Here is a 27,984-nt window from a genome sequence, read left to right on the forward strand (position 1 = left end):
CCGAGTCCCAGGCGGTTGCATATTGCACACCTGACATTCCATGGAGTTGGCTGGCTCATTACACGTGCACTGGAGGTCTGTCAGCATCTGACCAGAAACACCACTGCAGCCCTCATTTTGCTGCTGCAGCACAAAGCTGCAAGGATGTATTTCCCTTTCCCCTACTTTGGAATGTCTTCAGGCTGCTTAGCACTCGCCATCCATGTCATATCTGTGCTGTGGTGCTCGTCACCTGAGGAACCACCCTGAATCAAGACCTTCAGATTTATACAGATCATGACTCTGCCAAGTCATGCACCATTCAACAGATATGCAGCAGACATCTATTATGAACGCTCTGCCCCCCCCCCCCCCTCCGCCCCTCCAATCACCTCTCACAGTACTCACCAGTCAGGCCTGTGTGGTGGTCTGGTGTTTGTGTGACACCTGGGCAACGACACTGACATCAAAAGCTCGAGTATTATCTGGATCATGGATCATGACTCTGCCAAGATGTGCACCATCCAACATGGGTAGAGCATAGACATGCTTGAGGCCCCATTTTTGGATTTTCTCGACCATCTTTCACAGTACTCACCATCCGAGCGAGGGCGGTGGCATGGTGCTCGTCGTCGGTGTGCCGGAGCACCGCCCTGAGCAGCAGAGAGTATCTGGTAAGGCGCTGCATCGGCTTCACCAGCAGGTCTGCCAACCTCAAGCGGCCGCATGCTGGCTGCGCCTCACACCACTGGAAAGCGAAATAAAAATAAAATACAGCTCCACTCACAGAACATAACATACATACTAAAATGTAGACTTTCATGGCCGGAAATATCATGTCCATTATAATTATCTGGGCTGTTATGCCATGGTCAGTTGATGAGTTTTGTCTCAATTCCCAACGTTTCGTCTCCGACTGCGGGAGACATCTTCAAGGGGGTCCGTAGCTCGATGGAAGGTCCAACACACCCACTGGCTCGCTACTGACTGCCGCCAAATTCCGTGTCCGTGCGCTCCCACGCCGAGGCGTGACGTCACGTGTTTTGGAGACGTTAGTGCAATTGGTCGCTGTCCGCTGCCGTCGATTGGGCCATTCAGTATATCGCAAACCCACGCACACGGACCGTTATTTGCACCGGTATTCGAACCACCGCCCACAACAGAGCGGGGTGTTATCAAGACGTTAGCGGACAGAGCTAGAAATATTTGTGACCCCGAGTTGCTCGACGCTGAGATGGAACATCTCCACAATGAACTAATGGAGAACGGATATTCTTCCGCCGTTGCCATCACCCAGTAGTGGACGGGTGGTACACATCTTCTTCAACACCCGCATCCATATACCGTTTAATTTCACGCCCTCCTCCTTTCGGCTGAAATTATTAGGGTGTTTAGCGATTTCGATTGCCTCCCTGTAGAGCCTTTCGTAATATGCGCTTGTGGCCGCTAGGACTTGCGTCTCCTCGAAACGAATATGGTGGTTCCCTGGCTGGAAAGCACGCTCCGCAACAGCTGATCGTTCTGTTTCTCCTCTTCTACGATTGCCCTTGTGCTCTTCCAAACGTTTAGAAACAGTTCTTTTGGTGGTATCCACATGAACATCTCCACAGCTGCATGGGATCCTATACACACCAGCTTTTTCCAATGGTTTGCGAGCGTCCTTGCCAGGCTTAAGGCATTCCTGTATCTTCCAGGTGGGCTTGTAAATTACGGTAATATTCCGCTTCGTCAAGATCCTCCCTATTCTTTCCGTTACATTTTTAACAAACGGCAGGAAAACCTTAGATTTTGCAGTAGCCTGTACGTCACTATGGTTTCTGCGTGGCTGTCTCAACGCACGTTTTATTTAGGCGGACGAGTATCCGTTCTTCATTAGTACATTGTGGAGATGTTCCATCTCAGCGTCGAGCAAGTCGGGGTCACAAATATTTCTAGCTCTGTCCGCTAACGTCTTGATAACACCCCGCTTCTGTTGTGGGCGGTGGTTCGAATCCCGGTGCAAATAACTGTCCGTGTGCGTGGGTTTGCGATATACTGAATGGCCCAATCGACGGCAGCGGACAGCGGCCAATTGCACTGACGTCTCCAAAACACGTGACGTCACGCCTCGGCGTGGGAGCGCGCGGACACGGAATTTGGCGGCAGTCAGTAGCGAGGCAGTGGCAGTGTTGGACCCTCCATCGAGCTACGGACCCCCTTGAAGATGTCTCCCGCAGTCGGAGACGAAACGTTGGGAATTGAGACAAAATTCATCAACCGACCACGGCATAACAGCCCGGATAGTTATAGTGGACACGATAACATACATATTCATCCATAGAAAGATGATCCTAAGGAAGTCGAAAAAGACTTGATCCTCATTTCTGTTCCGTATAATATGTGGGAACTCTGTAAATATGTGGATACGTGGGAGATCAGGCCTATACTACACAGGCAAACGTCATGGGAGTGTGATATGCACATATGCAGATGGCGGTAGTATCGAACAAACAAGGCATAAAAGGGCAGTTCCATTGGAAAGCTGTCACTCGCACTCAAGTGATTCGCGTGGAAAGGTTTCCCGCACCATTATGGCAGCATGACAGGAATTATTAGACTTTGAATGTGGAGTGGTAGTTCAATATTCCAAGATCGACAGCGTCAAGTGTGTGCTGAGAATACCACATTTCAGGCATTACCTCTCACCACGGACAATACAGTGGCCGATTGCCTTTACTTAACGACTGAGAGCAGCGGCGTTTGCGTAGAGTTGTCAAAACTGAAAGACAAGCAACATTGCGTGAAATAAACATAATAAACATAGAAATATCGTGGAACGTGCGGCAAACGGTGCTGTCAAATTTGACGTTGAAATGGAAATGAGCGTAGGGCATCATTGGCCGGGAGGCCCCTATTCTGGGAAAAAAAATGGTTCAAATGGCTCTGAGCACTATGGGACTTAACATCTGTGGTCATCAGTCCCCTAGAACGTAGAACTACTTAAACCCAACTAACCTAAGGACATCACACACATCCATGCCCGAGGCAGGATTCGAACCTGCGACCATAGCGGTCACGCGGTTCCAGACTGAAGCGCCTAGAAGCGCCTAGAACCGGCTATTCCGGGAAGTTCAGCCATCAAGTGCAAGTCTTATTTCATTCGACGCCACATTATGTGATTTGCGCGCCGGTGATGAGGATGAAATGATGATGAGGACAGCACAACACCCAGTCCACGAGCGGAGAAAATCTCCAACCCAGCCAGGAATCGAACCCGGGCCCGCTTGCATGGGAGGCGAGCACGTTACCACCCAGCTAAGCAGGTGGACAATTTGGCGTTAATGGGCTATGGCAGCAGACGACCAACACGTGCCTTTGCTTACAGTACCACATCGTCTGATACACCTCTCCTGGGTTCATGACCATATCACTTGGACACTACACGATTGGGCAGATGAGTCCAGATTTCAATTACTAAGAGCTGATGGCAGGGTTCGAATATGGCGTAGACCACACGAAGCCGTGGACACAAGTTATCAACAAGGCACTGTGTAACAAGGTGGTGGCTCCATCTTGGTGTGGACTGTGTTGATGTGGAATGGACCAGGTCCTCTGGTGACACTGACTCAGTTATTTTTGCCTACTTGGAGGCCATTTGCAGCCTCTCATGGCCTTCATGTTAACAAGCAACAATGGTGTGTCATTGGGACATGACTGTTTGCCATAGGTTTGAAGAACATGCTGGACAATTCGAGCGAATGGTACAATCAGCCTGGTCGTTCGACGTGAACCCCATCGAATACTTATGGGACATAATCGAGAGTTCAGTTCGTGCAAAAAAATAATCTTGCACTGACAGTGCATGGCTGTATGTTTGTACTAGGGACTTCCAACGACATGTTGAGTCCATGCCATGCCGAGATGCTGCAGTAAGCCGGGGAGAAGGACGTCCAACCGGTTTGTGTGTGTGAATTCCTAAGGGATCAAACTGATAGGGTCACTGGTCCCCTGACCAATGTTGGGAGGTATGTGATGACTTTTGTCACTTCAGTGCATAACAAAGAGAAAGAAACCGATAAATACAGGGTGGCGCACAAAATGTGTTACCAGTTGTTTCTTTCACAATTTACGACGCACATTAGATATCCCGCTGGGATCTCTACAGCAGTACCAGCAGAGCTTGGAGAAACAAATGAGTTACGAAATGACGTGTAATTCACGATACTGCCGCTAGGACACTAGTGAGCAGCAATGGCTGACAATGGAAGACTGACGACACAACAACGATCGGCAATTGTGTTACTTTTTCATGAAACGAAAAGCCTTGTGACTCAGAGGCGTTTTCGACAACAGTTTAACACACGATGGGTCCCTTGTAAGAAGACCACCCACAGATTGTACGATAAATTTGTACAGAAAGGAACAGTATTGGAAGCGACCTCGGCCTAAGCCTGTTTGTTCGCCGGAGAATACTGAAGCGGTACGAGTTGCTGTACAGAGAAGTCTCGGGAAATCGTGTGGAAAGGCAGCAGTGCAACTGGGAATATCCAGACGCTCCGTTCAACGCATTCTTAGAAGTGACCTCCATATGTGCCCATACAAGATGACCTGTGCACAGAAGCTCACTGAAGAACACAAGCAGCAGAGACTACAGTTTGCTCAGTGGGCAGAGGATAGGGAAGAGACTCTCAACAACGTTTGGTTTTCAGACGAGGCGCATTTTCATTTAGACGGTGTGGTTAACAAACAAAATGTACGCTTTTGGGCCACTGAAAACCCACAAGTTCTTCACGAACGACAACATTAAGCTCCGAGGATTACAGTGTGGGCGGCAATTTCCAGTCACGGACTTATTGGACCCTTTTTCTTTGAAGAAACTGCGAACAGCGAGCGTTATTTGAGCATGCCACGCAATAGCTTCATTCCACAGTTTCTTTCTACTGCCTTGCCTTTCGACACGCAGTGGTTCGTGCAAGATGGAACAAGGCCACATACTGCAAACACTGTGTTGGAGTTTTTACACGAGTATTTCGACATGCGGATCATTTCACTCAGGTTTCCAGGTCACTTCAATGACGGACAAAATTGGGCTCCCAATAGTCCAGACCTCAATCCATGTGAGTTTGTTCTTTGGGGGTACCTAAAGGAAAAAAATTTCGGGGAACGTCCACGTGATTTAATGGAGCTCAGAGGACTTGCAGTGAAATTACGGAAGACATGTGCCGTAGGGTAGTCACTAACTTCAGTGTTCGTTTGAAGGAAGTTAGGAAACGAAATGGTGAACATATTGAGCATGTGCTGTGTTAGAACAAATCTCCATGGACGGCTCTTCATTGTAGTACATATTTCTTTCAGATTGTATTGACAATAAAGTTTATATTCAAAAACAAAATGGTAACACATTTCGTGCGCCACCCTGTACAAACATTTACGGTGCACAGACCCAACAGCACGGTGTCTATCCAGAAGCTTCCAGGGACAATAAAAATTTTATTTTCAAAATTTCATATTATTACTGTCCGAATTTAGAAATGTAATGTGATGTCATACTCTACTTATTTATTTAGCGTATGGCTAATACAGACATATCATGAAATTACATATACATATGTACATATTGACACACAAGAAACTTAAGTTTGTCTTTAGAACTGAATATCCAGTCCTTCAATCCAGCGCACTGCATCTGGAGTTGCTAGCAGGAAGTCCTCTTTGGCGCCGTGATAGGCTCGAATCCTGCATTCACTGACAATGTGGTGAACAGTCTGGTATGGAGCCCCGCAGTCACAAGCTGCATCAGGCAGCTTGTTCCACTTAAAGAGAGCATCCCTGCATCGCCCATGGCTGGTACGGATTCTGTTGAGAGTAGACCACGTCTTGCGTGGTAAGTCGAATCCACTTGGAAGTTTAGCACCTGAGAAGATGTTATGCAGGTGCACATATGTCACTGCTTCCCACCGACCTTTCCATTCTTCAAGAGGTTTGAAATTCTTAGCAACCATGTCAGCAGCATCGCACAGAGTTGGATGACGTGATTTCAGTCTCTTGCGATTTAAAAGTGGCAGGTCGCTATGCACGGGTAGGTTAGAATTCCTGGAGATCTTGTGGAATTCTCTCATAAGGGCAGTACATCTGCGTAGATCAGGAGGCATTATACCGGTTAACAGTGGAAGCCAATAAACTGGAGTAGATCTGATTGTGCCAGATATTATGCGCATTGTCGTATTCAGCTGGGTATCAACAAGCCTTGTATGATGACTATTCATCCAAACAGGTGCACAATACTCAGCACTGAATAACAGGTATAGTGTTACGTTAAAGGCGTCACACAGCAAGACAGGTACTACAGAAAGTGTGTATATTTCTCCAGGTAGCGTAACTTATGGTGCGCAAATTAGGCACACTATACACTTAGCAATGAAACAAATAGGAAGTTCATGGAAGCTAAGGCGAAATGGCAGCGTGAAAAACGTGAAGAAATCGAAAATGAAATGACTGTCAGAAGGACTGACTCAGCATATAGAAAACTCAAAACAACCTTCGGTGAAATTAAAAGCAAGGATATTAACCTTAAGAGTGAAATGGGAATTCCACTGTTAAATGCACAGCAGAGAGCGGACAGGTGGTAGGAGGACACTGAAGGCCTCTGTGAGGTGGAAGACTTCTCTGATGACTGAATAGAAGAAGAAACTGGAGATGATGTAGAAGAGATAAGCGTCTAGTATCAGAATTCAAAAGAGGTCTAGTAGACTTAAGATCAAATACGAGAGAATGGATCAATAAAAGTCCATCGGAATTACCAAAAGGAAGTGGCAACAAAGTTGACGTTGGTGTCTAGACTGTACGAGTCTGGCGAAATAACACCTGACTTTCGGAGAAATATCACCCACATAACTCCGAAGACTGCAAGAGCTGACAAGTGCGAGAGTAATCGCAGAATCAGTTAAACAGCTCATGCATCCAAATTGCTGGCAAGAGTAATGTAGAGAAGAATGGAAAAGATAACTGAGGATGTGACTGATGACGATCAGAGAGGCAGTTCTGACATTGCGGATGATAATGAAGTAAGACTGAAGAAAAATCGAGAGACATTGATTGGATTTGTCGACCTGCGAAAAACGTTCGACAGTGTTCAATGGTGCAAATGAAATCCTAAGAAAAATAGAAATAAGCTATAGGGAAAGGCAGGTAATAAATAATATGTACAAGAACCAAAAGCGAGCAACAAAAAGGGTGTAAGAAAGGGTTGTAGTGTTTCGCTCCTACTGTTCACAGTCTATACATCGAAGAAGGAATGACGCAAATAAAAGAAAGTTTCAAGAGTGGAATTAAAATTCAAGGTAAAAGGATATCAATGATAAGATTCGCTGATACTACTATCCTCAGTGAAACTGAAGAACTACAGGATCTGTTGAATGAATGAGCAGTGTATTGAGTACAGAATAGAGGGTTGAGAGTAAATCGAAGAAAGACAAAAGTAATGAGAAATGGTTCAAATGGCTCTGAGCACTATGGGACTTAACATATAAGGTCATCAGTCCCCTAGAACTTAGAACTACTTAAACCTAACTAACCTAAGGACCTCACATACATCCGTGCCTGAGGCAGGATTCAAACCTGCGACCGTAGCGGTCACGCGGTTTCAGACTGCAGCGCCTTGAACCGCACGGCCACACTGGCCGGCAAAGTAATGAGAAATAGCAGAAATGAGAACAGTGAGAAACTTAACATCACAACTGGGGATGACGAAGTAGACGAATTCTGCTACCTAGAGAACAAAATTTCCCATTACAGATGGAGCTAGGAAGAGATAAATGGCAGACTACCACTGGCAAAAACAGCATTCCTGGCGAAGAGAAGTCTGCTAGTATCAAACAAAGATCTTGATTTGGGGAAGAAATTTCAGAGAACATACGTTTGGAGCACAGCATTGCATGGTAGTGAGACATGGACTGTTGGAAAACCAGAAAAGAAGACAATCAAAGCTTTGAAAATTAGGTGGACTGATAAGGTAAGGCATGAGGAAAGGAATATGTGGAAAACACTGATAAGGAGAAGGGACAATTGGTACAAATGGCTCTGAGCACTATGGGACTGAGGTCATCAGTCCCCTAGAGCTTAGAACTACTTAAGCCTAACTAGCCTAAGGACATCACACACATCCATGCTTGAGGCAGGATTCGAACCTGCGACCTTAGCGGTCGCGCGGTTCCAGACTGCAGCGCATAGAACTGCTCGGCTACTCCAGCTGGCGAGAAGGGACAGGATGATAGGACATCTGTTAAGACATAAGGGAGTGACATTCATGGTACTAGAGGGAAACATAGAGGGCAAAAACTGTAAAGGAAGTCAGACTTTGGGATACATCCAGGAAATAAGAAAGGATGTAGATTGCAAGTCCTACCTTGAGGTGGAAAGTTGGCACAGGAGAAGAAATCATGGCAGGGCACATCAAACCAGTCAGAAGAACGATGAACCAAAAAAAGGAAAAAATAGTCATTCTATATTTGAGAATGAGAGCTCTTTGTGGCTTACAAAAAATTTCAAACATAATTTCTAATCTTTTTCAGATTTTTTGCTGCTTACATGTTTAATGTCAAATATTTACGACATTAACTCATTATTAAAGCAGTCAGAAGTCTGAAGCTGTTTTGTACATGAGAGTTCGATTCTCCACAGAATAGAAAGAGGGGGGCAGAGGGAGTGTTGGTAGCATCTGATCACAAGACCAGTGGTCAACAGCTTGAGCCCCCTTCTATCCTCTCTGCTCCAACGCGTTTCCGTGCCTTTACTTTTGTGTCCCGCCCTCTCTCCATCTCCACACCCTCCACCTCCTTTCCCAACACAACTTCCAGCACCTACCCCTCCTGGATGATTAGCTTTGCCCTGAAATCTATCCCTCCTACCAACTCTAGCCCCACCTTCCCCCCTCCTACTTCACAGGGCTCCCTTTCACCTCCTCCTCCCTTCCCATCGGCAGTTTTCCTCCCTCCTACACCCTCATCCCTTTCCCATCCCCCCCTTCTGTGTCTCTGTGCTCCCTCCAGACTTGTCTTCCATCTCCTGCTCCACCTGTCTCCTGTCCCTTGGTGCAGCCCCCGACCCCCAACTTTTTCTTTTCCTCCCACCAGCTCTCCTCCCCACTTCCTCTCCCCTCCTATCAGGCCTCTCCCTTGGCAGGTACCTCCTGGCATTTTTTATTCTTTTTGTGTGCTCCATAACTTACAGTGGTTTTTTAAGTGCCTCTCATTCCGGTGTGTTTTTATACTGTGGCCGAATTTTAACTTGTGCATGTGACTCCAGTGTATTTTATTTTCTCCATTACCAAACAACTGTCTTTAACTTTCTGCCGATTTTTTAACTGTCCCACAATAAACATCCCCATATCAGTGTATATTTTAACCCCCATTGCCTCTACTTATTATGTACATTTTTATGTCCCCCTTTTTCCGCCTTTTTATGCACCATTTCCTCTTTATAGTTAACTGTAATGCCACTCAGCTGAAGAGTGGCGGATTGTGCCACTGCCAGCCCTCCTCTGCCCATATGGGGGCCAGGGGAATGAAATCACAATAAAGGAAAAAAAAGTGGCGGACACTCACCTGAAGATGGCTGTAATGGTTGCTGGCTGAAATATTGTTGCAAGAAATCAACACGGTGCAGCTGCAATCCCGAAACATCATAGAATATTCACAATGCTGGGAGAGTTTCACACAGTCATTGGCTGTCACCTGAGTAACAAATCCATCAGGGACATTTCATCCCATGTAAGGCTGAAAAAGTCGACTTGCTGATGCGACTGTGAAGTGGAAATGCGAAGGAACAGTCACAGCGAAACTGAGACCTGTCATGTACTGACGGACAGAGACCTTCGAGCACTGTCGAGGGTGGTGGTAAAAACTCGCACGAAATCAGCAGAAGGGACCACTTGTTCCAAAGAGCTACCAGCAGTCCAGCTAGCACAGTGACTGTGCTTAGGGAGTTCAAAAGAGCCTGGTACAGAGGTCGAGCAGATCCTGGTAAGTCACACATTTCTATAGTCAGTGGTAAGCGACGCTTGAGGTGGTGTGAAGAGCAACGTCACTGGAACAATGGATGACTGGAAACGAGTGATTTGGGGTGATGAATCGCGCTACACCTTGTGGCAATCCGATGGAGTTGTTTGGGTTTGTTGAATGCATAGAGAATGTTACCTGGCACCATGTGCGGTGCCAACGGTGAAGTGCAGAGGAGCTGGTGTTACGGTAAGTGGGTGGTTTTCGAGGTTGGGCAGCGATTCTCTCATTGAGCTCAAGAAATGGGAAATGTGGAACAACATTACATTTTACAGCAGTGTGTACTGCTAAAAGTAGAGGGACTGTTGGGATTCGATTATTGTTTTGTATGAGCATGACAATGCACCCTGTCATAAATTAGCATGAGCAAAGCAATGGTTTATGGACAATTAACATTCCTGATATGGACTGGCCTGCCTGGCCAAAACCCAGTGGAATACCTTTGGATGAGTTAGAACATCGATTTCACTCCAGACCCCAAAGTGTAGCATCCCTACCTTCTCCGGTTTCACCTCTGAGGAAGAATGGGCTGCCATTCCACCACAGACATTCAGATCCCTCACTGAAAGTGTTCCCAGCAGAGTTCAAGTAGTCATAAAGGCGGGGGGTGGTCATACCCCATACTAACGACCGCCATCAGAATATGTTTTGTGTGTGGTGGTACTTACAGTAAGAAATACAGCGGGTTGGCAAGAATGCGGAAACATCAAAATCACAACATATTAGCATGCATAATATGGTGTAGGAAAACCAAAGGCATTCAAAAAAGCTTCAAGTCATCTTGGAACGGATAAATACAGGTTGTATACAGTTTTCGAGGGTATCTTACAGCATTCTTCCTGCAGGATACTGACAAGTTTAGGCAACGATGATGGAGGTGGGTACATATCATACACCTTTCTCTCCAAAGTACATTACTAATATAATAATGAAGTTTGGTGACTGTACTGGGGAGCTGAGATGAGACTATTTCAATCGTCTTGGAACCCACCACTATCATTGGAGAACAAACAGTGTACCATACGATGGACCTGATAAGTCTGAATGTTTGCATAAGCCATGAAGTACCACATATGGCTGCCAGAATCATCACCAAAGTCTGGCGACGTTTCACTGTTGTACCTTAGCAGAAGTTCTTTTTCTGCTCTCCTTGTATGTGGTATAAATGTTTGATGCGGTGCCTCTTGAAGCACCAAACAGTTTGGTTACTGCGCTTATGAAAGCGCCCACCATATCAGCTGCAACAATTTGCCCACATTCAAAATCACTGTGCTTCGACTTTTCTCACTGTGGGTGACACTTGCTAGGTATTGAGCACATTGCACAGGTGGTGCCCATGGTCAAGTGCACGGTGGGACAAATAAAAGTGGCCCACATGAGTGGATATGATTGGAAGCGCACGTATGCAGATACCCACACCATGTGACACGGACACCACATGTACGCTCACCAGGTGACCGACACTGGTTCAGAGCTTAGGGCAGGCTGTGTCAGTGTGAGTGGAGCAGTGCAAAGGGCATGATGGTACTCAAGGGTGTTCACTGTGTGAAGTTATGTGACAACAAAGTCGTGGAAACGGTGTGGTCAGTCGTTTGCTGAGAAGTTTAGTGGTGTCAAAATGAGAGCAAAGAGCGCCATGCAACATATAGTCCGAAAATGGCGTCGTACAGGATCTGTTTTGAACAAGTCGAACACCATTCCGAAATGTGCACATACACCAGAAAATGTGACTGCAAGTCACCAGAAAATCCGTCAGAGTCCTACCAAATCAACCCGACACCTGTCGCAAGAGACCGGCATATCGCGTCAATCGTGTGAACGGATACTCGACCTGGACTGGCACGTGCACCCCTAGCGAGCGCCTGCAGTTTTGTGACTGGTTGTTCACTGAGAAAACAATGAATGGCTTGGACATGGATCTGTCTGATGAAGCCTGGTTTCACCTGAGCGGTTATGTCCATTCACAGAATCCCAAGTTTGGGCAGCGGAGAATCCGCATAACTTCCACGAAACACCATTGCTCGATCAGATGGTTTGGGTTTGGTGTGCAGGGTCTCCAAGCCGCATTACTCCTCCCATTATCTTTCATCAGACACTGACTTCGTCACACTACATTGCCAACATTTTGAAACCATCTGCCGGCCGGAGTGGCCGTGCGGTTCTGGACGCTGCAGTCTGGAACCGAGCGACCGCTACGGTCGCAGGTTCGAATCCTGCCTCGGGCATGGATGTGTGTGATGTCCTTAGGTTAGTTAGGTTTAATTAGTTCTAAGTTCTAGGCGACTGATGACCTCAGAAGTTAAGTCGCATAGTGCTCAGAGCCATTTTTTTTTTGAAACCATCTGTGACACTACTAACGGAGGAGAATAAGACCTGCAGTTACTTCCAACAGGATGGAGGAACTGCCTGTACAGCTGGCCGAACCTTCGAGCACATTTGCACAATCTTCACACCTGACAGAGCAGTTAGCAGAGGTGACCTGATCCCAGTCAGTGTGCAATTACACTACTGGCCATTACAACTGCTACACCACTAAGATGACGTGCTACAGACCCGAAATTTAACCGACAGGAAGAAGATTCTGTGATATGCAAGTGATTAGCTTTACAGGGCATTCACACAAGGTTGGTGCCGGTGGCAACGTGCTGACATGAGGAAAGTTTCCAACCGATTTCTCATTTACAAACAACAGTTGACCGGCGTTGCCTGGTGAAACGTTGTTGTGATGCCTCGTGTAAGGAAGGGGAAATGCATACCATCACGTTTCCGACTTTGATAAAGGGCGGATTGTAGCCTATCGCGATTCCGGTTCATGGTATCGCGACATTGCTCCTCGCGTTAGTCGAGATCCAATGACTGTTAGCAGAATATGGAATCGGTGGGTTGAGCAGGGTAATACGGAACGCCGTGCTGGATCCCAACGGCCTCGTATCACTAGCAGTCGAGATGACAGGCATCTTATCGGCACGGCTGTAACGGATCGTGCAGCCACGTCTCGATCACTGAGTCAACAGATGTGGACGTTTGAAAGACAACAACCATCTGCACGAACAGTTCGAAGATGTTTGCAGCAGCATGGACTATCTGCTTGGAGACCGTGGCTGTGGTTACCCTTGACGCTGCATCACAGACAGAAGCGCCTGCGATGGTGTACTCGACGACGAACCTGGGTGCACGAATGGCAAAACGTCATTTTTTCTGATGAATCCATGTCCTGTTTACAGCACCATGATGGTCACATCCGTGTTTGGCGACATCGCGGTGAACGCACATTGGAAGCGTGTATTCGTCATCACCGTACTGGCGTATCACCCGGCGTGATGGTATGGGGTGCTATCGGTTACACGCCTCGGTCACTTCTCGTACGCATTGACGGCACTTTGAACAGTGGACGTTACATTTCAGATGTGTTACGACCCGTGGCTCTACCCTTCATTCGATCCCTGCAAAACCCTACATTTCAGCAGGATAATGCAAGACTGCATGTCGCAGGCCCTGTACGGGCCTTTCTGGATACAGAAAATGTTCGACTGCTGCCCTGGCCAGCACATTCTCCAGATCTCTCACCAATTGAAAACGTCTGGTCAATGGTGGCCGAGCAACTGGCTCATTACAATACGCCAGTCACTACTCTAGATGAACTGTGGGATCGTGTTGAAGCTGCGTGGGCAGCTGTACCTGTACACGCCATCCAAGCTCTGTTTGACTCAATGCCCAGGCGTATCGAGGCCGTTATTACGGCCAGAGGTGGTTGTTCTGGGTACTGATTTCTCAGGATCTATGCACCCAAATTGCGTGAAAATGCAATCACATGTCAGTTCCAGTATAATATATTTGTCCAACGAATACCCATTTATCATCTGCATTTCTTCTTGGTGTAGCAATTTTAATGGTCAGTTGTGTAGGGAGCCCTGAAGTCTAAGGTGTATCGTAACAACCCTCATAGTCTCCAATAACTGTAGCAATTATGGCAGTCCAACCTCGATCTGCCTTCAACAGCTTGGAGACCAGGTGACCAAAAGAGCCAAGAGGTGAATAGTGGCCGCTTTCAACATTTGCTATAGTCAGTTCAAATGTTTGAAATGGCTCTGAGCACTATGGAACTTAACAGATGAGGTCATCAGTCCTGTAGACTTAGAACTGCTTAAACCTAACTAACCTAAGGACATCACACACATCCGTGCCCGAGGCAGGACTCGAACCTGCGACTGTAGCAGCAGCGCGGTTGCAGTCTGAAGCGCCTAGAACCGCTCGGACACATAGACCGGCACTCAGTTTAGTATATTTCCTTTCCTCTGCTGTCCATCCTGGATCTCTGTTCTCCGGGCCACTTTTATTTGCCCCACCCTGCTGTACGGGAGTGCTGGCTCGGTTAGCATCTGCTTTTGTGTGGGGACGATTGCACACTGGAACCGCGCGACCGCTACGGTCGCCGGTTCGAATCCTGCCTCGGGCATGGATGTGTGTGATGTCCTTAGGTTAGTTAGGTTTAAGTAGTTCTAAGTTCTAGGGGTCTGATGACCTCAGAAGTTAAGTCCCATAGCGCTCAGAGCCATTTTTTTTTATTCCACACTTTTGCCCAACCCCTGTGGATGTGCTGTGAGACAGGTGTGGAGGTACTCACGGCCAGGTAGGCGGCGAACAGCTCGTCCTTGCGGCACATCTCCCGGCAGTAGGCCTGGCAGTTGAGCTGCTCCGCACAGTAGCGCGTGTACGGCTGGAAGATCTCGTGGAACTGCAACATGCACACACTCTGCTTAGCACTAGCCTCCAAAGGATCTCCTGCATAGAAGTCACTGCCCAGAATAATATACAGAAGAATGAAGAGTAAAGCTGGGAACCTGTTCGATTTAGGAAAGGCAAAGGCACAAGAGAGGCTGGTAAATGGAAATGTCGTGTGGCTAGGGCCTCCCGTCGGGTAGACCGCTCGCCTGGTGCAGGTCTTTCGATTTGACGCCACTTCGGCGACCTGCGCGTCGATGAGGATGAAATGATGATGATTAGGACAACACAACACCCAGTCCCTGAGCGGAGAAAATTTCCGACCCAGCCGGGAATCGAACCCAGGCCCTTAGGATTGACAGTCTGTCACGCTGACCACTCAGCTACCGGGGAGGACAGAGAGGCTGGTGATAATGGAAGCGAGGTTTGACAAAAATCAAGTCACTTCCGTCGCATGTGTGTAAAATGCTGCAAGATGTTCGAAATTCTCAGATATGTAAGTCTAACCTACAAGAAGACACGCATAAAACGAGGGCTGTTCAACAATGATCATAATATTTTTTTTTTTGACAACATACCTTTACTCATCCTCATAATTTTGATGGTCCTTCACGAAGTAGTCTCCCATGAATGCGACGCACTTGCCCCAGCGTTCCTGCTGGTCCTCAAATACGTGCTGGAAACCATTTTTTGAGAGGTTCTTCAATCCTTCAAAATCGCCTCCGCAGCCTTCACCACTGCTTCTGATGATTGATAATGCCCCCCACTAGCCGGCCGCGGTGGCCGTGCGGTTCTAGGTGCTCCAGGCCGGAGCCGCGCTGCTGCTACGGTCGCAGGTTCGAATCCTGCCTCGGGGACTGATGACCACAGCAGTTGAGTCCCATAGTGCTCAGAGCCATTTGAACCATTTTGAATGCCTCCCACTAAGGCGTTACTTCGAGTTAGGGAACAGAAAAAAGTCACACGGGGCTAAATCCGGACTATAGGGAGGGTGACGGATGCACTTCACGTCGATTTTTGCAAGGTATTCAGCAACAACATTGGCAATATGCCGCCGCGCATTATCCTGGTGCAGCATCCAGCCTACTCCACGGAAATGTGGTCTTTTGCGCCTGATGTGGACTTGGAATGTTTTCAGGACATCCCTGTAGTATTGTCCAGTTACTGATATGTGTGATGGTACAGCATGCTGATAAACCATTCCACGAATATCGAAGAATGAGATGACCATAACTTTCCCAGCAGAAGCAACCACTTTTGCTTTTTTAGGGGTTGGCGATGAAGCAGATTTCCACACTGAGCTTTGCTGTTTGCTCTCAGAATCAAACTGATGTAGCCAAGTTTCATCAGCAGTGATTACATTTGAAAGAAACTCCGGATCTTCCTCTAACATCAACTTTAACTGCATGCAGACCTGCACGCGAGTGTCCTTTTGTTCGGGAATCGACTGTCTTAGAACCCATCGCGCACAAAGACGTGTCATGTGCAATTTTTCTGTCACCGACGTGTGGGTGGCACCAAATGAAATGTTCAGTACTTCAGAAAGCGATCTTAAGGTAATTCGTCGATCCTCTCTCACAATGAAAGCAGCAGTGTTGATGTTTTCTTCCGTAAGAGCGCCGGGTCCATGTTCCTTTGAAATTGATTGTCTTCCCTCTTTAAACATTTTAAACCACCTTCGAGCTGTGCTGCAGGGAAGAACAGACTCTCCATAGACCTCCTGCAACATTGTACATGCCTCAGCTAAAGATTTGTTGAGATGAAAGCAAAATTTCAAAGCCACATGTTGTTCCTCGCGTGTTACATCCATTGCAGCGATAGGCGATACTGAACATGTCTTACATTGACTGCCTCTCACAGGCGGGAAACAGGAGTCCCAACAATGAAACTACTACGGCGTATTTGTTGCACATCAAGCTAACAGAATATCGTAAGATTAAATTTTAGCCCGAAAAATTATGACCATAAAAAATTATGATCATTCTTTATTGAACAGCCCTCGTATATAATACATACAAGAATCAAGACGGCGGCCCATCAAAAATTCCTACCCTGCGTCAACCTCTTCATACCAGAGTACCACTTGCAACCTACGTCTTCCTCTACAGGTTTCAACCTCTACATCTCCCTTCATGATCACGCAAATTGTTCCCTGATATCTCAACAGACATCCTATCACCCTGTTCCTTCTTTTCATCACAGTCCATGATTCACTACCGTAGAATGCTGTGCTACAAATTTAGGTTCTCCAAAACGTCTTCGTTAAATTATGGCCTATGTTCGATACCAGCAGACTTCTCTAGGCCATTTCAGCTTGTGTTACGCTGCATTTTATGTCTCCCTCCCTCTGACGTCATGAGGTACTTTGCTGCCTAGCTTACAGACTTCCTTAACTTCATCTACTTTGCGATAGTCAATTATTATGTTAATTTCATCGCCAATCTCATTTGTGCTACTCCTCACTGCTTTCGTCTTTCTTCGGTTTACTCTTAATCCATATTCTGTACTCATTACAGTGTTCATTCCATTCACCCGATCTCGCAATTCTTCTTCACCTTCACTAAGTACAGCAACGTCATGAGCAAATCTTATCATTGATATCCTTTCACCCTCAATTTTAATGCCGCTGAAGCTTTCTTTTCTTTCCGTCATTGCTTCTTCACTGCACAGGTGAAACAGTAGGGGCGAAACACCGCATCCCTGTTTCACGTCATCTTGATGTGAGCATTTCGTTCTTGGTCTTCTATTGTTATTTTTCCTTCACAATTACTAATTGCAAGAGGGAAATCCGTATCAAAATTCCATACTGCTTCCTGAGATAAACCCAAACATACAGACAGAATATACTAATTGTAAGATATATATATATATATATATATATATATATATCACACAGAACTCCCCTGCCACGTTTTTCTGTCTGTATGTTTGGGCTAATCTCAGGAACTAGTGTGGAGATTTTGATACGATTTTCGTTAATCTATAGACTCATTCGCACGGAATGTTAGTGTGTCTATCACTACACACAAGTATTAATTACAAACAAGTCTTCTGGCTGCAGATGTGAAATGCTACCTGTCGAATCTGGTATTCATCGGCAGCATTCTACATTCTATAGCTCACACCTATTCTCCTTGGAATTTCGAACGTCTCCCAGACCTTTACATTGTCTATCGATTCTTATACATCAACAATTCCTATGAACGTGTCTCGATTCTTCTTGTGCCTTGCCTGCGTTATCAACCCCTGTGGTTCCTTTGACGTTCCTAAAGCCACGTCGACAGTCACCGAACAGATGCTGAATTTTATTTTCCATTCTTCTGTTTACTATTCTTGTCAGCAACTTTGAAGCATAAATAAAAAGGTAAATAAATGAATAAACAAAAACAAATGTTTTGTGAAATTATTTGCCTAAAATTGACAAATAAAATGGTCAAGAGAAACATTTGACACGCCTTTAAAATATACTTGAAATCATGCACAGCAAATGTACATTCTCTATACCGCTATTTGAGGCATTCTTTGTTGGAAAATTTTTGAGACTCAAAAATTGTACAGGCGTTTTTACACCTACAGGAATAGATGATAGAAATATGTCACGGCTACACAAAAGCAAACAGCACACCCTACATATTCCACCAGACTAATGTCCATACTCTTTAAAATTCTCAGGTTATACATTACACACTGAACATTGAATCTGTAATCGCTGCCTCATTTGCTCTATACGATTTCGAGCACCATTCAAAGCTGGGTCAAATGTTTATCTATTTTATTCCTTACTTCTGAATTAATCATTTTGTGGTATCATGTATCAATAGCACCCTACCGGCGCCTTTAAACAACACCGACTCAAAGGAAGGCCTCGGCGTTTGTTGGTGACGTCACGTCAGCTAGGCACGACGAACGCCAGGTCTGTTGCAGGCAGAAACGCCTGGGCGTGCTTATCACTATAAATCTCTTATTTTTGGACAAAATGTTTGGTATTGTTTTAGATTTTGCAGTTTTATTTAGATAAAAGATTTTCTTACAATCTTAAAGCTACAAATGAAGATCATAGTTCTCTATTACTGAATCCTGTCGAAACAAACGTAGATCAATATGAGAAGATGCTTTGCCCCATTGCAAGCTTCGGAAATTTTACATTCAAGTAACTATATTTACTTGATCCATTTTGTTATCGAAACTTACCCCAACCCCCTTACAATTAACTCGTTTCTTTTATTTATTTATTTATTTTCGTTTGACATGTCACTGGAAATGTGAACTAATTTACATGTGTAAATGTCCAAATGTTGCCAGTCATTAGATTACAGTCGTTTTCAACGAAAGGAATTCTAAACAGGAAACAAAATAGCTACATACATCGGAAATACTGCTGAGCTAAACTTTTTTAAACATGCACATTAGAAATGATAAATATTCCCCTCTTGCAACTGAAAGGAGAAGCTTTATAAGATAAAAAAATTTTATTTGATAAAACAAGTATCTCTCTTTTGCCTCTTCTTCTGTCCCCCACCCCCTCCCCCGACGTGTACAATCGCAAGATATTTCATTAACATTCAGTGCTCCGCATTCCATAGTCAACCAAGACACCTAAAGAGCACCAATATGTTCACAGTTTCTTGTAAAAGCAACTCAGTACAAATGTAACTTCCTCAGATTTACAAATAAGGTAAAGAAGCACGAATTCTGTTGCTGCTGGATCATGAAGTTGTCTTTGTATGTCAATCCTTAAAACAGGTGGAAATTTAAGGTCAGGAGTACACTATTTTTTTAAGAAGCGTAATGAATTGCACAATTAATTGATTGCAGAAATCTCTCAGAACAATGTGTGTTGGTCAGCTACCGCCAATAGTTTCACAGAGGGAGACACCACCATTATGAGTATGCCTGCAACAGACCTGGCGTTCGCCGTGCCTAGCTGACGTGACGTCACGAACAAACGCCGAGGCCTTCCTTTGAGTCGGTGTTGCTTTAAACCGGCACCGGAATTGCCAGTTTCTGCCAGGCGCCGACAGGGGGCATGCGCGATATGGCGGACCCAATGCCGCGTGCCTGCTGAGCCACGGCTGCAACGGCTCCGTACCACGAGTAGCCTCTGTCGCTGCACAATGGGATAGCAGGCATCTGGACACACGCCACCCACACTGGGAGCCTCTTCGCTATGTGGTGCTATGTAGATGTTGCCTAGTCACAGCTCTGACACCATGATTCATGCTTTAGTTCAGAGAGGCTCATCCTTGTTGACATTGAGAGCTGCATTATTCGTAATGAGCCTTCATATACTTGGAGAAATATAAGTAAAATAAATCTTCTGTTTGCTGTCTTCTCTTGTTTGTTAATCATTACTGCACATGTCCAGCTTTTCTACGATAACAGTTGCTGCACCACTCTACAGCCAACCTCTCCTTACTGTTGTGAACAGTCATACACAACACATTTACCAAAACATCTCATTAACCTTTTTTTTATTTTTACTATCAAAAACAGTCTTGATCACAATTTATTTATTAGGGTGACTGGTTTAGACTACTACTGCGCTCATCTTCAGACCTACAACTCGTTTACAAAGCTTTAATTAGAGGGCTACATACATCAAGGAAAATACATAAAGTTATAAAGCTATAAAAGGAAGAATTACCAATGAGTAAGAACCTCTTTCTGCTGGAAAATCACTGCGCCAGAAACCAGTGCACGTCTTACTATACATGTAATAAATAAAATAATGGAATCTACATACGAACTTCATAGACAATGTTTCATAAATATGCACAACTACTGTGCCCTCTCGATTTTATTTATTTATTTTTCTCTTAGTATTGATCTGTAAGAATTATTATGTAATCTGTGTAAATGAAAGTCTCTTATTACACCAGTAGAACGTATCTGTGCAGTATGTACTATACACATCAGCTAAAGACTATTGCAGCCTATTCACTGAAAATCGTTTCAATAAAGACATGTTGCTGCTCATAGTACATCATCTGACGTGACACTTTTTTTTTTCAGTTTGGAACTGCGTGACCGCTACGGGCATGGATGTGTGTGATGTCCTTAGGTTAGTTAGGTTTAAGTAGTTCTAGGGGACTGATGACCACAGATGTTAAGTCCCATAGTGCTCAGAGCCATTTTGTGACACTTTTTGCCATTCCACTTTCGCAACAACTTCGTTAGAAAGAACCTGCTGCCACATCTTTCCACTGGCGCTTATCCTCGCAATGGCAACGACTAGTCTGCCTATCGACTTTACAACAACTTCAGCGGAAAGAAGCCTGCTGCCTCATCTTTGGAACGGCGTCCAACTTCACCATGGCAACCAGCGGTTCCAAATGGTTCAATAACAGGCCTTGAGAAGGCCACCCATGTACTATCAAAACGAAGTTCGTTTATCCTACATATTTACATATTTTTAACGCTTCTTAATTGACAATAGCTGTTAAATAAGCTAAGTTTAATGTGTGTTTATTTCTTGAGAATGTTCTTCTAACTAAGAAATTTTACATTGTTATTCGACCTATAACCCATTGGTTACTAATGACATGATTCTGTCAGAAGTGGACGGAGCCTCCATATATATAATAAGACGTGCACTGGTTTCTCCAGTAGTGATTTTCCAGCAGAAGGAGGTTCTTACTCACTGGTAATTCTTCGTTTTAAAGCTTTATAACTTTATGTATTTTCTTCAATGTATGTAGCCCTCTAATTAAAGCATTGTGTACCACTTGTAGGTCTGAAGATGGCCACAGTAGTGGTCGAAACCGGTCACCGTAATAAATAAATTGTGATCAAGACTGTTTTTGATAGTAAATATTTGTAACACATTGATAACTGTTCTCTCCCATAATGCATTCAAAAGTAATTTTTTTTTCATGTTCTGTTCAGAAAGCACCATCTTTTGGACACCCCATTTGCTTTCCTAGCGTCTTCTGTTCCCGAAATATTGTAAGCCTTTTTCATAGAGAAATATCATACCAATGCAACTTTTTGTGCCAAAATTAGTAGGCCTTGAAGAGATGAACTTTTTCACACATCACCAATAGCAGCTGTTTATATTTCAGTTTTCCCTCTAATCACCAGTTAACTTGTGCTTGATCACTTTTATTACTTTCAAGCAGTTAAAACTATTTTTATTCGAAACTAGATCTCAAGTTAGGGAGTTTGATGCCACATTCGTCGATTTGTCACTCTTTGTCTGGCTATGAAAACTCTGACAATAATCCAACTCGTAATTTTCCCTCAACACAATGGGTAATTTGTAGGGGGTGCCTTCTCCACTCAGCTCAACGTTTGAGCAATGATAAACACGGCATTCTACATACAGGTCACTAGTGCCCGCCCTTGGAATCACTAATCCAGGATTTCTTATACACCATCGATAACCATCATTTCTCTGGGACATAAAAGTCCTTTGTGATACCTATAAAATTTACACTACTGGCCATTCAAATTGCTACACCAAGAAGAAATGCAGATGACAAACGGGTATTCATTGGACAAATATATTATACTAGAACTGACATGTGATTACATTTTCACCCAATTTGGGTGCATAGATCCTGAGAAATCAGTACCCAAACCAACCACCTCTGGCAGCAATAACGGCCTTGATACGCCTGGGCATTAACTCAAACAGAGCTTGGATGGCGTGTACCGGTACAGCTGCCCATGCAGCTTCAACACGATACCACAGTTCATCAAGAGAAGTGACTGGCGTATTGTGACGAGCCAGTTGCTCGGCCACCATTGACCAGACGTTTTCAGTTGGTGAGAGACCTGGAGAATGTGCTGGCCAGGGCAGCAGTCGAACATTTTCTGTATCCAGAAAGGCCCGTACAGAATCTGCAACATGCAGTCGTGCGTTATCCTGCTGAAATGTAGGGTTTCGCAAGGATCGAATGAAGGGTAGAGCCATGGGTCGTAACACATCTGAAATGTAACGTCAACTGTTCAAAGTGACCGACACGTGTAACCGATGGCACCCCATACCATCACGCCGGATGATACGCTAGCATGGCGATGACGAATACAGGCTTCCAATGTGGGTTCACCACGATGTCGCCAAACACGGATGCGACCATCGTGATGCTGTAAACAGAACCTGGATTCGTCCGAAAAAATGACGTTTTGCCATTCGTGCACCCAGGTTCGTCGTCGCAGGCGCTCCTGTCTGTGACGCAGCGTGAAGGGTAACCGCAGCCACGGTCTCCGAGCTGATAGTCCGTGCTGCTGCAAACGTCGTCGAACTGTTCGTGCAGATGGTTGTTGTCTTACAAACGCCCCCATCTGTTAACTCAGGGATCGAGACGTGGCTGCACGATCCGTTACAGTCATGCGGATGAGATGCCTGTCATCTCGACTGCTAGTGATACGAGGCCGTTGGGATCCAGCACGGCGTTCCGTATTACCCTCCTGAACCCACCGATTCCGTATTATGCTAACAGACATTGGATCTCGACCAATGCGAGCAGCAATGTCTCGATACGATAAACGGCAATCGCTATAGGCTACAATCCGACCTTTATCAAAGTCGGACACGTGATGGTACGCACTTCTCCTCCTTACACGAGGCATCACAACAACGTTTCACCAGGCAACGCCGGTCAACTGCTGGTTGTGTGTGAGAAATCGGTTGGAAATTTTCGTCATGCCAGCACGTTTTAAGCGTATTCTCTGACAAGCTTATCATTTGCATATCACAGCATCTTCTTCCTGTCGGTTACATTTCGCGTCTGAAGCAAGTCATCTTCGTGGTGTAGCTATTTTAATGGCCAGTAGTGTAATTCTTGTGGCAAGACACGTCTCATTTATGTCAAGAACGGAAATTTTAGAGGATTACCACCCCCACCCCTACCCCCTCCCGGATAAATTACTGCTGCCGGTCACGGTCCTGGAATCAGACAGAGCTGCTGGTCTCACCCTGAGGAAGCCGTCCCTGAGGTGCAGCGGGTCGAGCGGCAGCGAGCGGTGCCGGGCGCTGGCGACGGCGGGCGCCAGGTGTCGAACCCAGAACTGCAGGCTGGCGGCCGCGACCGCCTCCACGTTGCAGAAGAGCCGGCCGGCGTCCACCTCGACTAGCAGGCCGCAGCCCTGCAGGGAGCGCAGGCACGCCAGGAACAGCTGCGGACACAGAGCGGGGGCGGGGTGAGTGGACCACTTGTCCAACACCACCAGCTGGCGCACAGGGCTCCCACCTCCACACAAGTGGGGATGGGGGGATCAGGTCGCTTTCCAAAGGTTATGTCCATCATAATTTTCCTTTAATTTACGTCTGTTTAACAGATTACCGGTTTCGGTCTTTAATGACCATCATCAGATCTGCAGCAAAAATGGGAAAAATACACTCCTGGAAATGGAAAAAAGAACACATTGACACCGGTGTGTCAGACCCACCATACTTGCTCCGGACACTGCGAGAGGGCTGTACAAGCAATGATCACACGCACGGCACAGCGGACACACCAGGAACCGCGGTGTTGCCCGTCGAATGGCGCTAGCTGCGCAGCATTTGTGCACCGCCACCGTCAGTGGCAGCCAGTTTGCCGCGGCATACGGAGCTCCATCGCAGTCTTTAACACTGGTAGCATGCCGCGACAGCGTGGACGTGAACCGTATGTGCAGTTGACGGACTTTGAGCGAGGGCGTATAGTGGGCATGCGGGAGGCCGGGTGGACGTACCGCCGAATTGCTCAACACGTGGGGCGTGAGGTCTCCACAGTACATCGATGTTGTCGCCAGTGGTCGGCGGAAGGTGCACGTGCCCGTCGACCTGGGACCGGACCGCAGCGACGCACGGATGCACGCCAAGACCGTAGGATCCTACGCAGTGCCGTAGGGAACCGCACCGCCACTTCCCAGCAAATTAGGGACACTGTTGCTCCTGGGGTATCGGCGAGGACCATTCGCAACCGTCTCCATGAAGCTGGGCTACGGTCCCGCGCACCGTTACGCCGTCTTCCGCTCACGCCCCAACATCGTGCAGCCCGCCTCCAGTGGTGTCGCGACAGGCGTGAATGGAGGGACGAATGGAGACGTGTCGTCTTCAGCGATGAGAGTCGCTTCTGCCTTGGTGCCAATGATGGTCGTATGCGTGTTTGGCGCCGTGCAGGTGAGCGCCACAATCAGGACTGCATACGACCGAGGCACACAGGGCCAACACCCGGCATCATGGTGTGGGGAGCGATCTCCTACACTGGCCGTACACCACTGGTGATCGTCGAGGGGACACTGAATAGTGCACGGTACATCCAAACCGTCATCGAACCCATCGTTCTACCATTCCTAGACCGGCAAGGGAACTTGCTGTTCCAACAGGACAATGCACGTCCGCATGTATCCCGTGCCACCCAACGTGCTCTAGAAGGTGTAAGTCAACTACCCTGGCCAGCAAGATCTCCGGATCTGTCCCCCATTGAGCATGTTTGGGACTGGATGAAGCGTCGTCTCACGCGGTCTGCACGTCCAGCACGAACGCTGGTCCAACTGAGGCGCCAGGTGGAAATGGCATGGCAATCCGTTCCACAGGACTACATCCAGCATCTCTACGATCGTCTCCATGGGAGAATAGCAGCCTGCATTGCTGCGAAAGGTGGATATACACTGTACTAGTGCTGACATTGTGCATGCTCTGTTGCCTGTGTCTATGTGCCTGTGGTTCTGTCAGTGTGATCATGTGATGTATCTGACCCCAGGAATGTGTCAATAAAGTTTCCCCTTCCTGGGACAATGAATTCACGGTGTTCTTATTTCAATTTCCAGGAGTGTATAAATACACTCGCAAACTGTATACAGCTTAAGAACAATACATAGAGCATATTGAAAAGTAGTACTGACAAAATTTACATTTGTGCGCTTTAAATGTGAAGAGGCATACCTGTCTCATAAAAGCAAAGTCCTAATGCACTGCAGCCCTAGTGGCATAGTCAACTGTTAAATGCGGGATCAGCACCAGCATCGTCAAATACATGTAAATCACATCACATGCACGAGCCATGTTGTCAGTAGTACTACTGTTTAAAACAAGCTGCCATACAGTAGCCACAAGAAAAAAAATGGTTCAAATGGCTCTGAGTACTATGGGACTTAACATCTATGGTCATCAGTCCCCCAGAACTTTGAACTACTTAAACCTAACGAACCTAAGGACAGCACACAACACCCAGCCATCACGAGGCAGAGAAAATCCCTGACCCCAGCCACAAGATGTTTGTGTCTTAAGTTCACCAGATTTCGCTAATGTCGGCATACACTAATTGAAACAGCGAAAGCAAAAGGGGGATAGAATGGTTAAAGTCTGTAATAAGCTTATAAAGTATAAAAAGTGTTACAGTAATAAAATGCAATAAAATGAAGAACACGACAAAAGTAATACTGTTAAAAAGACGAAGAGTTACAAAACAGTGGTTGACATATGCTCTAGTGCCAATATTCTAGGCAATGACATAAATATTAAACACCGTTATAATTGTTGTTGTTGTGGTCTTCAGTCCTGAGACTGGTTTGATGCACCTCTCCATGCTACTCTATCCTGTGCAAGCTTTTTCATCACCCAGTACCTACTGCAATCTACATCCTTCTGAATCTGCTTAGTGTATTCATCTCTTGGTCTCCATCTACGATTTTTACCCTCCACGCTGCCCTCCAATACTGAATTGGTTATCCCTTGATGCCTCAGAACATGTCCTACCAACCGATCCCTTCTTCTGGTCAAGTTGTGCCACAAACTTCTCTTCTCCCCAATCCTATTCAATACTTCCTCATTAGTTATGTGATCTACCCATCTAATCTTCAGCATTCTTCTGTAGCACCACATTTCGAAAGCTTCTATTCTCTTCTTGTCCAAACTATTTATCGTCCATGTTTCACTTCCATACATGGCTACACTCCATACGAATACTTTCAGAAATGACTTCCTGACACTTAAATCAATACTGGATGTTAACAAATTTCTCTTCTTCAGAAACGCTTTCCTTGCCATTGCCAGCCTACATTTTATATCCTCTCTACTTCGACCATCATCAGTTATTTTGCTCCCCAAATACCAAAACTCCTTTACTACTTTAAGTGTCTCATTTCCTCATCTAATTCCCTCAGCATCACCCGACTTCATTAGACTACATTCCATTATCCTTGTTTTGCTTTTGTTGATGTTCATCTTATATCCTCCTTTCAAGACACTGTCCATTCCATTCAACTGCTCTTCCAAGTCCTTTGCTGTCTCTGACTGAATTACAATGTCATCGGCGAACCTCAAAGTTTTTATTTCTTCTCCATGAATTTTAATACCTACTCCGAATTTTTCTTTTGTTTCCTTTACTGCTTGCTCAATATACAGATTGAACAACATCGGGGAGAGGCTACGACCCTGTCTTACTCCCTTCCCAACCACTGCTTCCCTTTCATGTCCCTCGACTCTTATAACTGCCATCTGGTTTCTGTACAAATTGTAAATAGCCTTTCGCTCCCTGTATTTTACCCCTGCCACCTTTAGAATTTGAAAGAGAGTATTCCAGTCAACATTGTCAAAAGCTTTCTCTAAGTCTAACCGTTATAATTATCCGGGCTGTTATGCCGTGGTTGATTGATGAATTCTGCGTCAACTCCCAACGTTTCGCCCCGTCTGCGTAGTTCATCTTCAAGGGGGTCCGTAGCTCGATGGAAGGTCCAACACACCCACTGGCTCGCTACTGACTGCCGCTAAATTACGTGTCCGCGCGCCGAGCTGTGACGTCACGTGTTTTGAAAACGTCAGTGCAATTGGCCGCTGTCCGCTGCCGTCGATTGGGCCACTCAGTGTACCGCAAACCCACGCACACGGACGGTTATTTGCACCGGGATTCGAACCACCGCCCACAACAGAAGCGGGGTGTTATCAAGACGTTAGCGGACCTGAGTTGCTCGACGCTGAGATGGATCTCCACAATGCACCAATGAAGAACGGATATTCGTCCGCCGAAATAAAACGTGCGTTGAGACAGTCACGCAGAAACCATAGTGACGTACAGACTACTGCAAAATCTAAGGTTTCCCTGCCGTTTGTTAAAAATGTAACGGGAAGAATAGGGAGGATCTTGACGAAGCGGAATATTACCGTAATTTACAAGCCCACCAGGAAGATACAGGAATGCCTTAATCCTGGCAAGGACGCTCGCAAACCTTTGGAAAAAGCTGTATAGGATGCCGTGCAGCTGTGGAGATGTTTATGTGGATACCACCGAGAGAACTGTTTCTAAACGTTTGTAAGAGCACA

At 45.9% G+C, this 27,984-nt stretch overlaps 1 protein-coding gene across 1 annotated transcript in view; it reads right to left on the bottom strand.

The window, feature by feature from the left end:
- The window catches only part of LOC124553354 (pleckstrin homology domain-containing family G member 5-like), a 181,818-nt gene that overhangs the window by 101,545 nt on the left and 52,289 nt on the right, over positions 1-27,984 (bottom strand). The window contains exons 5-7 of the mRNA XM_047127228.1: positions 23,655-23,855; positions 14,638-14,748; positions 578-727 (exon numbers count right to left, since the gene is read on the bottom strand). Of these exons, the coding sequence (XP_046983184.1) occupies positions 578-727; positions 14,638-14,748; positions 23,655-23,855 (462 nt within the window). The remainder of the gene's footprint in view (positions 1-577; positions 728-14,637; positions 14,749-23,654; positions 23,856-27,984) is intronic.

This window comes from Schistocerca americana, chromosome 11 (genome assembly GCF_021461395.2).
Source record: "Schistocerca americana isolate TAMUIC-IGC-003095 chromosome 11, iqSchAmer2.1, whole genome shotgun sequence".
In the NCBI taxonomy this organism is placed as follows: domain Eukaryota; kingdom Metazoa; phylum Arthropoda; class Insecta; order Orthoptera; family Acrididae; genus Schistocerca; species Schistocerca americana.